We start from the raw sequence: 12,216 nt of genomic DNA, 5'->3' as shown, positions 1-12,216 counted from the left end.
GTGCGAGAGTGTTGGACATGATTTTTTGAAAAGTTTATGGCACTTGTATTATCACAAAAAAGAGTGAGAATGTTCTGATTTATCCCATAGTCATGAAGCATTTGCTTCATCCACAGTATTTGTGCACAGTAACTCCCTGCAGCAATGTACTTAGCCTCAATAGTCGAAAGGGGGATGGCATTTTTCTTTTTGCTATGCCAAGCAACCAAATTATTCCCAAGGTAAAAACACCCCCCGGATGTACTTTTCCTATCATCAGCACACCCTGCCCAGTCGGCATCAGAAAAACCAACAATTTCAACTGTAGTGTCAGTAGAAAACCAAACCCCATACCCCAATGTCCCATTAAAATATTTAATGATGCGTTTTACTGCAAGAAGATGAGACTCTTTAGGACTGGCTTGGTAACGGGCACAAACGCCTACACTGAAGGCAATATCAGGACGACTGGCTGTGAGGTAAATAAGACTCCCTATCATACTCCTATAAAGGATAGGATCAACATCAATACCAGATGAATGTTTGGAAAGGTGAAGACTGGTGCTCATGGGAGTGCGTGCATGTTTGGCAGACTCAAGACCAAACTTTGACACAAGATTTTTGGCATACTTAGTCTGAGAAACAAACATACTTAAAGGAGACTGTTTAATTTGAAGACCTAAAAAACACTACAACAAAATGCACCTTTGGCGACCAAAATTGGCGACTAAAAAAAATTTTAGTCGCCAAAAGTTATGGGATTGGCGGCTAACATTTTTTTTAGTCGCCAAAAGTAAAATATTTAGCTACTAATTTTTTTTAGTTGGGGTATATTCATTATTGGCGACTAAAAAAAAATTTAGTTGCTAAAAATGCCAGAATTGGCGACAAAAAAAAAACTTAGTCTCTATATATTGACTTTTGGCTACTAAAATATTTAGTCGCCGAATGGGAAATAAAAAAATTATTTTTTCTTTTTGGCAACTAAAGTTTTAGTCGCCAAAAACTTACTTTTAGTGATAAAAAAAAAATTTAGTCGTCGTATATTGACTTTTGGCTACTAAAATATTTAGTCGCCGAATAGAAAATAAAAAAATTATTTTTTTCTTTGGCGACTAAAGTTTTAGTCACCAAAAACTTACTTTCAGCAACAAAAAAACATTTAGTCGCCGTATATTGACTTTTGGCTATTAAAATATTTAGTCGCTGAATAAAAAATAAAAAAATTATTTTTTCTCTTTGGCGACTAAAGTTTTAGTCGCCAAAAACTTACTTTCAACCACAAAATATTATTTTAGTCGCCTTTAGCTGACAAAAAGTATTTTTTTTTCTTTGGTGACCTATCTTCTGCGACTAAAATTTTAGTCGCCAAATGTATTCAAAATTTTACTGAGAAATATTTCATATTGGCGCCTAAATTTTTGCCCAAATCTATTATTTCTTCACACGGTTCTTTCTCTCTCTTGCTCTCCCTCTGTCTCGCTCTCTCACACAGAGAATCAATCACTCGTACTACCCTCTTGACTCCCTCAAATCGATTGTGAACCCGATTCAACCCACCTTGGCCATAGAGGACATGGGAGCCGGACGCTTCACACTGAACATTTCTAGGGTTAATGGGTTGGTGGCGATCGATACAGGAATCGTTTAGGCTTCAGTGACACAGACTGTGTTTGATCAAAACCCAGTTGCGATTTTTGGGGTTTCGAGAGTTTTGTTGCCGAGAGAGATATTTGGGAAGAACCCAATCATTGATATCGCCGGTGGTGCCGCTTAGCCGCCAGATGTTTCATTATCGCCGGAGAATGATGGTTGTCGTCACTTAGATTTATTTCTTATAGGTACACGTTTAATGTTATGAAAGTATTTATGCTATCACAACTGCAATGGTAAATAAAACAATCGGGAACTCTTTGCTTGGCCAATGTAAACGATGGCAACCCAAAGTGGGGTTTTTATTATTATTTGTGTAGAAATTTAATATCAAATAATGTTTTGACTTATTCTTCATGACACGTAAGTAGGCACATTATGAGCTTCAAATTGATCCAACAGTGGGTGAAGTGAAGAGAAAATGTAATATGTGTCGCTTCAATGCCAATTCTGATAGAGTTCTCTTCCATAATAATGGACATGGTGTACCAAAACCAACTGCTAATGGTGAAATTTGGGTTTTCAATGAGGTTAGTATCTTTTCCTCTGTATGATCATGTTCTGTTCTTTATCACTTCTAGAGTAGTGATGTTGTTTCTTAACTGTGCTTCAACAAGTGCAGGGTTGTACGCAGTACATTCCCTTGTCAGTTAGTCACTTAGATTCCTGGTTGAAGACACCGTCTATCTATGTTTTTGATTGCTCTGCTGCAGGAATGATTGTCAATGCTCTTACAGAGGTGCGCATCTGTCACTCAAGGTCATTCACTAAGAGTTTTGTTATAGATGGCATAATAGAGTGCATGGGCTGCCTTTTTTCCCCCCAAATAAGGATAAGTTAAGAATACGCTAAAGTTCAAAGCCCCTTTTTTTCTTTTTTCTTTTTGTGGGGGTTGTAGAATTTAAACAAAGTAGCAATAAGTTTGAGGGCTAAAGCTTTCTTAGAATGTAGAAGAATCATTTTAGGAAAGGATGGATGACTAATCCGATGGTTAGGATAAGTAAAACTGCTAAACTTTGGTTGTAAACAGAAACTTGCTTCCATAACAAACCATTCATGTCAAACTCCGTTGCATAATTTATATCCAAATTCTTGTCCTTGTACTAGTACTACATTACACCAAATGACCAAATGGGTGTATCTCTCATATTTTTCTTCTTCCTGTCTTTCTCTTGTTCTTAGGCTACTGGGTTGGGTGAAAATGAAGTGGGTGTGTCTTCTCCCATGAATTTGTGCCTGTGATTCCAATCTTGATTCCCCATGAAAACATGAGTTCCCAAAATTTTTATTACTTTATTGACCTTATTTTTTTGTTTTGTTTTTGGTTAGCTCCAAGAGTGTAATTTGAGTGGTCCATCTTCATCTTCCATGACGGACTGCATTCTTCTTGCATCCTGTGAAGCACATGAAAGTCTTCCTCAACATGCTGGTTTGCCTGCAGATGTGTTCACTTCGTGTCTCACGACGCCAATTAAGATGGCATTGAGTTGGTATGTTCCATTTCCTTGATGGTGTTCTTAATTTGACCTGAAACGATATTTATTAGGTAGGTAGGTAGGTAGGTTTGTTTCCTTTTAAGAGATATATAACCAGTTAGTGGTTATTTCCTAGATGAAGACCCTTTTATTTATTTTTGTTTGATGTGTGTTTCTTTTATTTATTTTTATTTTTTTGGGAGGGGGGAAGCGGTTTCAATGGCATTTCTCAACTGCAAAATATCCTATGCTTTTCTTTTTAATAATTTCAAAACTGGACACACACTGAGAAGGGCAAACACTTCTAAGCAATTGGTGTGTTTATGTTGGACAAACACTTCTAAGCAATTAATTTGAAGAAAATAACTTGGAGTCCATGATTAAAATCAAAATAATGTGGATTTATATCTATCAAACCTCCTTCTTTAGGCTTTTTAATTTCAGGAAATTTCCAATTTATTTGTGAATAATTTTTTAAAATAGATACTATGATCTTTTGTTAACGCTTCTTTTCCAGTATATGGAATGGTCTATCAAAATAAACAAAAGCTATATTGAATCACATGATTAAAATCTATAGGTGGTCATTAATTTGAGATAGAATCTATAGGTGGTCATTAAAATCTATAGGTGGTCATTAATTTTTGTAAATAATGGTTATTGACTGCTTAATAGGTGGTCATTAATTTCAGTATGCTTTACAAAATGTATACTGTTATTGTTGAGTCACACTATTATCGGGAGCACTATAGCAAGCAAAAAAAATGGATTGGGGTTTTTACCATTGGAGGCTTCTTAGTATACATTTTGTAAAGTATTGGAGGCCCCCTTTCTTTTAATGTGCAGTCAGCTGGGGCTTTTTCAATTAATATTGGTAAGTGCTGGTTCTGTGCTCTTATTGGGAGTATCACCTACAGGGCTTGATCTGTTTGTTGAAACATCACTTTTTGAAGTTTATAACAACTTAACTAATCCAAAGTAAAAATAAGAATTAAATGACGCACAACCAAACACTACAACAAAATGCACCTTCGGCGACCAAAATTGATGAAAATGTTTTTGTCGGAGTTTATTTTGGGCATTTAGACTGAGGCACCATGACAATAAATAAGTACTTTTGACTTTCATTGATTGGTATCCATGTTTTCTCTTTTGACAATAAATAAATAGTTTCCATGTGTTTGGTTTTTTGCTTTTGTTCTATTTTGTTGAAATCCAAATGTGTTTGTTAATTCTGCATTGTTGTTGGCTGCTTTGGCTTGGTGCTTGGTCTTTGTGGGTAGCTAACTAAACATATATATGTTTTTCCCTTTCGTAATGCTTTGGTCTGGTGATACAATTATTTTCTTTCCTAATGCTTGCTTATAGTTATATTGGCTAAGAATTTTTAGTATAATATGCAATGGTTATAAGATGCAATGGTTTTAAGATAAATGAAACTGTTTCTAATTCTTGCATGTTGGACTTAATTTAGATTTTTGGGTATATTTAGTTGCCCAACCTTTGTAATATTGCTCTATGATTGGAGCCGAAAATGCATTAAACTTAACCAAAAAACGTTAAAGGGGTGAAAATGTGAATCAACCCCAGAACCACCATATGGATGTCACGGCCACCTTCCCTATGATGAATAGGACCTGTGACAACAGACGAAATGTAATTAGCACACGTAGTTTGGGAGTTAGAGCCGAAAATGCATTAAACTTAACCGAAAAAGGGCGTTAAGGGGGCTAAAATGCGAATCAGGCCCCGAACGACTGTACGGATTTCACGGCCACCTTCCCCATCACAAATAGGACCTGTGACAATAAACGGAATGTAATTAGCACACGTAGTTTGGGAGTTAGAGCCGAAAATGCATTAAACTTAGTCGAAAAAGAGCGTTTTGGGGGTGAAAATTCATAACATCCCCCGAACCACCGTGTGACTCACACGGACAGTTTCCCCATGACAAATAGGACTTGTGAGAACTGACAGAATGTAATTCGAACCTGCAACTAGGAAGTTAGAGTCGAATGAGCCCTAACCTTAGTCGAAAAAGAGCATTTCGGGGGTGAAAATTCATAACAGCCCCCGAACCACCTTGTGGCTCTCATGGATAGCTCTCCCATAACAATTACGACCTGTGACAACTGACGAAATGTAATTAGGACCAGTAAGTAGGGAGTTAGAGTCGAAAACACCCTAAACTTAGTCAAAAAAGGACGTTTCGGGGGAGAAAATTCAAAACAGCCACCAAATCACCATGTGACTCACACGGATAGTTTTCCCATGACAAATAAGACTTATGAGAACTGACGAAATGTAATTCGGACTTGTAAGTAGGGAGTTAGAGCCGAAAACGCCCTAAACTTAGTCGAAAAAAGGCGTTTGGAGGGTGAAAATTCAAAACAGCCCCCGAACGATCGTGTAGCTCACACGGATAGCTTCTTCATGACAAATAGGACTTGTGAGAATTGACGGAACATAATTTGGACCTGGAGATTGGGAGTTAAAGCCAAAAACACCCTAAACTTAGTCGAAAAAGGGAGTTTCGGGGGCAAAAATTCAAAACAGCCCCCGAACGACCATGTGGCTCACACAAATAGCTTTGCCATGACAAATAGGACTTGTGAGAACTGATGGAACGTAATTTGGACCCGTAGGTAGAGAGTTAGAGCTAAATATGTCCAAAACTTAGTTGAAAAAGGGCATTTCGGAGGCAAAAATTTAAAACAGCCCCCGAACCACCGTGTGGCTCACGCGGATAGCTTCGCCATGACAAATAGGACTTGTGAGAACTGACGGAACGTAATTTGGACCCGTAGGTAGAGAGTTAGAGCTGAATATGTCCAAAACTTAGTCGAAAAAGGGCATTTTGGGGGCGAAAAGTCAAAACAGCCCCCGAACCATCGTGTGGCTCACATGGACAGTTCCCCCATGACAAATAGGACTTGTGAGAACTAACGGAATGTAATTCGGACCCGTGGGTTGGGAGTTAGAGCCGAAAATGCCCTAAACTTAGTCGGAAAAAGGCGTTTGGGGGGCGAAAATTCAAAACAGCCCCCGAACGACTGTGTGGCTCACACAAATGACTTCGCCATGACAAATAGGACTTGTGAGAACTGACGGAACGTAATTCGGACCTGGAGGTTGGGAGTTAGAGCCGAAAACGCCCTAAATTTAGTCGAAAAAGGGTGTTTCGGGGCGAAAATTCAAAACAGCTCCCGAACAACCATGTGGCTCACACGGATAGCTTCGCCATGACAAATAGGACTTGTGAGAACTGACGGAACGTAATTTGGACCCGTAGGTAGAGAGTTAGAGCCGAATATGTCCAAAACTTAGTCGAAAAAAGGCGTTTGGGGGCGAAAATTCAAAATAGCCCTCGAATGACCATGTGGCTCACACGGATAGCTTTGCCATGACAAATAGGACTTGTGAGAACTGACGGAATGTAATTCGGACCCGTAGGTTGGGAGTTAGAGCCGAAAACGCCCTAAGCTTAGTTGAAAAAGGGCGTTTCGGGGGCAAAAATTCAAAATAGCCCCGAACGACTGTGTGACTCACACGGATAGCTTCGCCATGACAAATAGGACTTGTGAGAACTGACGGAACGTAATTTGGACCCGTAGGTTGGGAGTTAGAGCCGAAAACGCCCTAAGCTTAGTCGAAAAAGGGTGTTTCGGGGGCGAAAATTCAAAACAGCCCCTGAACGCCTGTGTGGCTCACACGGATAGCTTCGCCGTGACAAATAGGACTTGTGAGATCTGACGGAACATAATTCGGACCCGTAAGTTGGGAGTTAGAGCCGAATACGCCCTAAACTTAGCCTACATATTCTAATAATTGCCTTTATATATTTATAGGACGAAGAAATTACATATTAAATTGTTTGTGCAGTTGGTTGGAATAAATATTGCTTGATACATATATATACTTTCTTTTATTTCCAAGAAGACATTTCTCGATTATTCTACCTTAAATGCACGTTAGAACATGTTCCACATGGCTGACTGAATTGATATTTTGTAATCAATTCTAATGTTTCATCTTTTGTTTTTCTTTGTAGATGGCTTTGTTGTGTGGACTTGTGGATAATCCATATTGGTGTATGGAGAAGAATTTTCACTTTTGTGTAGAACTAATATAATACTTTTGTCATCCTCAACTTTTGTGTAGTTCATTATTACTGGTACAAAAAACTTTTGGCAATCAATAGATGATGATTGTCGTGGTACATAGATCATCTTTTGTCGTGGTACATATATACCATTTGTCAACATACATATAGGACGTTTTGTCATGGTCCATAGAAAACTTTTGTCGTGGTACATATATCACCTTTTGTTGTGATACAGATTACGATGGTAATTTGTACCATGCCAAATGGTAATTTCGCTTGGTAGTAAATCTATTTTTTTTTGTATACGGAGGGCTTTGATTTTTGTATGATATATTTTGTATGGAATTATTATTTTAGCTTGGACAATAGTTGATTTGTATGGACTTTGATATTTAATGTTATTTATTTTTGGTATATGGATGCAGATTGTAGAATGATTGATAATATGTATCATTTTGTTTTTATACGTATTATAGGTTGTATTGTATATAGACAGGTTGTAGAGAAATTATAATTTTGCGATACAACATAATATCATGTTTTTGGCGACTAAACAATTAGTAGCTAAAAAGAAATTAGGAAAAGACATTTGGCGATTAAAAGTTTTGTAGCAAAAAAAAAAAAAGACATTTGGTGACTAAAAATTTGTAGCCAAAAAAAAAAAAAAAAGACATTTACCGACTAAAAGTATAGTAGTTAAAAAAAAAAATAGACATTTGGCGACTAAAACTTTAGTAGCTAAAAGAATTTGGCGACTAAAATATTTCGTAACTAAAAACAAAAAACTAAATTATAAACACACTTTTGCCGACTAAAATTTTAGTAGCCAAAAATGTAGAACTTTAGGCGACCAAATATTTAGTAGCCAAAAAAGGAACTTTTTGCCAACTAAACATTTAGTAGCCAAAGATGGGGACTTTCGGCGATTAAATTTTTAGTAGCCAAAAAATAACTCTTTGCCGACTAAAATTTTAGTAGCTAAAAAGATGGGACTTTAGGCGACTAAAAGTTTGGTCGCCGAAAAGGGACTAATTTAATTTAATGTTCAACCTTTTGGCGACTAAATATTTAGTTGGCAAATGAATACTGTCACACCCCAAATTCGGGCATGACCGGCCGTGGCCCACAGGGACTTAGCCCAAGGCACACGTAAGCCTAAACACGAACCCAAAAACCAAAAAGAATAAATGTGATGATAGCCCAGAAATAAATAAATCAACACTCAATCCAGTGACATACCACAAGTGAAAACAAGTCATAACCAACTTCCTAAAAATATATATATATATACTAAATGGGACACAAACCGCCCATAAATTAAAATAATTCTAAATAAAATCCAACCACAATGTATGCACAAAACTCGACAAAGCAACCTAAAACAAATTAAATAAATGCCCTAGAGGTCTATGCAATTGAGTCCCCGCTACGCCATGAGTCGACTCTAAGTCCTTTTAACACCTGGAAATGGTAAACAACTAAGTCAGCTGATAGCTCAGTGAGTAGCAACATGGATAGTAAATACAGTTTTGAAAACATGGTTCAATTCCAAAATAAGATATCTATCACAGAAACTAGATTGGCATACAGTTTGGTAAATACAATCTGTTTCAAAAAGAAGGTTCCACAATTCAACACTTAAAATACTCATGTCTCGCAGACTTTCAAGCTTCTCTTCATATGTGGAATACACTTTCAGGAGTTCATTCCTTTCAGTTTCACAAGATAGAAGTTTCTCACATAGGTTTTGCTTGTCACTAGAGATCTTGATGACATTCTGCTTTGCTATTACAAGTTCTCCTTTTAGCTTGACATTCTCGCTTTCACATGCTTTGAGCTTGAGAGTGAGTTTGTCATTGATCTTGGACAAATTTAGAGATTAATCGTAAAGCTTTTCATAAGCTTGTTGTAGATCATCACCACTAATCTCATCATTGTCTTCTGATGTTTCATCATCTTCTTTTTGCTCCTTATTCTCCTTAACCTCATCCAGTCGAGCAACTAAGGCAGAAAAGGTGATTGATGGTGGTGAAGATGAATGTCCTCTTTCATGACATTGTCTCAGAATGTCCCATGCTTCTTTAGCCTTTGTGCAGTGAGCAACCCGTTGCTGTTCTTCATCAGAAATTGCTCCACGAATAGTAATCAGAACTCTCTGATTGCTCGGATTGTCATCACTTTCAACATCCTCTTCAATGGCTTGCTAGCCTTCTAGGTCAAAAGCTCTCAGAAATGCCCTTATCCTGATCTTCCAATACAAGTAATTACTTCCATCAAAGGTGGGAGCATGATGCAAGTTCTAATCACGACCAAATTCCACTGGCTTTGGAAGAGGTTGTGTGTAGGTGGACCAAAATTCCATAAAAGTACTATCCCCGTCTTCACCAGATTCAGCTTCTTCGGGTTCTTGCTTCGACCCGCTTTCATCATCCCAAGTCACTGTGTAAACTTTCTTCCGATTCTTTTTCGAAGGACATTCAAGGGCAATATGTCCAAAACCTTGACATTCATAATACTTGATCCCTGGCCCCTTTACAATCTTCTTTTCAATTTTTGGAGCAAGTTTTGGTGGAAAAGTTTTGGGTTTATCATTACTCTTGTCTTTTGAAATAGGGTCTCTGAAATTAGGCTTCTTTTTCTTTAAATTTTTTTGAACTGTTTTGTAAACATAGCCGTCATCTCAGACTCTAAGTCAAACTTAGTCTCAGGAGTTTTTGCAGTCTCATGAGCACTAGTGAAAGCCACACTATCTTTTTATTTTTTCTTTGAAATCTGGTGGGCTTCATAAGTCTGCAAGTTTCCAACCAACTGATTAAGCTTGAGGGTATCAACATTCTGAGCCTCCTCAATGGCTGTCACTTTTGATTAGAACCTCTCGGCTAATGACCTCAGAATTTTTCCAACAACTTTAGCTTCAGGGATTTTTTTTACTGAGTGTGAAACGGGAATTCATGATGTCACTAAGTTTAGCATATAAATCATCAAACGTCTCATCATCACGCATAAAAAGGGTTTTAAAGGCATAGGTGAGACGTTGAAGTTTTGACATTTTAACAGAAGTAGTACCTTCGTGAATCGTTTCAAGAATGTCCTAAGCCACTTTTGCTACCTCAGATGTGCAGATACGATGAAACTCTTCAGGTGTGACGGAGCAAAAAAGAGAATTGAGAGCTTTACTGTTCTAACTCGAGTTTTGATAATCGGTTGTGTCCAATTTATCAAGGGGTTTGGGAATCTCAATACCATCAATGGTGACAGTAGGTTCACTCCACCCATAGATCACACAGTGCCAAACTTTCTCATCGATGGATTTTAAAAACGCTCTTATACGAGCTTTCCAATAAGAATAGTTTGTACCATCAAGTAACGGAGGTCTATGGGTCGAGTTACCTTCACGAATTGAATCCATATCACCAATCACACAAAATCACACTCCTATAGTTTTGATAAAAACAAAGAGTGACCCGCTTTGATACCAATTGAAAATCCTAAGTGATTCGTGATTAGATAAAGATTTAATTTCACCAATTCCCAATTATTCAAAACACACAATCTAAATCAACAAGCACTTATGAAAGTGATTTAGATTGTTGTTTTTGAAAAACAATAAATCGACACAAACGATTTTTACGTAGAAAAATCACAATTAAAGCACCTCCAATTGTGATAAAAAAAATCACGGGCGAAACGCCACTAACTAATCCACTACTGAAGAAAGAAAGATTACAAAGATAACCAACAAATTATCAAACGCATCAAATTTGTCTTCAAACCTTCTGTAACTCTTTCACCATAGCCTTCGTCTCGGAATTGATCAGTATAAGATTGAATCCACAACCTCTAATGTCGAATCAACGACCATGCACAAAATCAAACTCCTTTGATGCTCCACGCTTGAATCTCCGGATTCCACCGAAGAAAAACACTCTTGAATATGAAGAAACAAACTCCTTGATGTATGTATCTTAGATCATAAGTTTGGAGCTCACTCAAATCATCAAGGAAAAACTCACCAAAACTTTCAGAAGAAAACCTCAAACAAAACCCTAAGACTCTTAAACAAGATTTAGAAAAGTAACCCGAAAATTAAACCAACACGCGAATATATAGACACAGAGATCGCGCGGTCCGCTCGAGCGTGAGAATTGACGCTTGAGCGGGAACTCTATATTGCGTGTTCTAAACAGGGTTCACGCTCAAGCATCCAAACACATCACCCAGAATTTTTGCAAACGTACCAGATGCTGTGAGAGTGAAAACTCCGCTCGAGCGTCACTATCCTCGCTCGAGCGGGAAGACTAAAACTTGAAAAACTGGAAAATTTGCAACTTGATTACACAATTAGTTTTTCCATGGATTTTGACAACCAGAGGTCCTAACAGTTTGGAAAATTTTTTATTTATATTTATATAAATGATGAATTTCAGGGAATACGAGAATTGTTGTTCATTTTGAAAATTATTGTTCAAAATGTTGAAATATTCTTGAAATGGCTTATTATTGAGGATACTTGAGAAGAAGGAATTGTGTTATTCCTTGGATGATGAATTGGAATAAAAGTATTTATATTCATCTTGTGTTATTGGCATAACAATTCATTTGATTACATTAAATTTTGAAAGTTGATTTGAAAACTTTCATTAAGAAAAGAATATTGAGAAACAAGTTTTCATGAAATGGTTTTGGGATAAATACGTTGGTAAGTCTTGATAGGTAGTGTAGATGCTATTGAATAAGTTGGCCTGAGAGTCTGGGGCGAAAGACCGAAAATCCGCGCGGATAGGTGTCGAGCCTTCCGGTTAATACCGGTAAAAATGACAATTTGGTAGTACTTGTATAGTCTACTTGCAGACACCGACCTAAGGATTGCCAGAGTCGTATTTACCGCCCTTAAAATAAATTGTTAAGTTTTGAACAATTGAAATTGTATGACATCATTGAGCATGATGGTTTTCAAAAGATGAAAATGTGATTTATCTTCAAAAAGGGGGCATAGCATGGCAT

General features: G+C 37.3%; 1 protein-coding gene across 1 annotated transcript; it reads left to right on the top strand.

The window, feature by feature from the left end:
• The first annotated feature begins 1,389 nt into the window (after window positions 1–1,389).
• Window positions 1,390–7,599, top strand: LOC145798834 (regulatory-associated protein of TOR 1-like). Its single transcript, XM_082887945.1, has 5 exons — window positions 1,390–1,925; window positions 2,004–2,162; window positions 2,255–2,371; window positions 2,962–3,122; window positions 7,159–7,599. Coding segments are annotated over exons 1-5 (498 nt in total). The 5' UTR covers window positions 1,390–1,865; the 3' UTR covers window positions 7,160–7,599.
• The last annotated feature ends 4,617 nt before the right edge of the window (window positions 7,600–12,216 follow it).

This window comes from Camellia sinensis, chromosome 9, assembly GCF_055761805.1.
Source record: "Camellia sinensis isolate YWXY chromosome 9, ASM5576180v1, whole genome shotgun sequence".
In the NCBI taxonomy this organism is placed as follows: domain Eukaryota; kingdom Viridiplantae; phylum Streptophyta; class Magnoliopsida; order Ericales; family Theaceae; genus Camellia; species Camellia sinensis.
The sequence above is the reverse complement of the archived record's forward strand: the minus strand, read 5'-3'. Positions and strand labels throughout refer to the sequence as shown.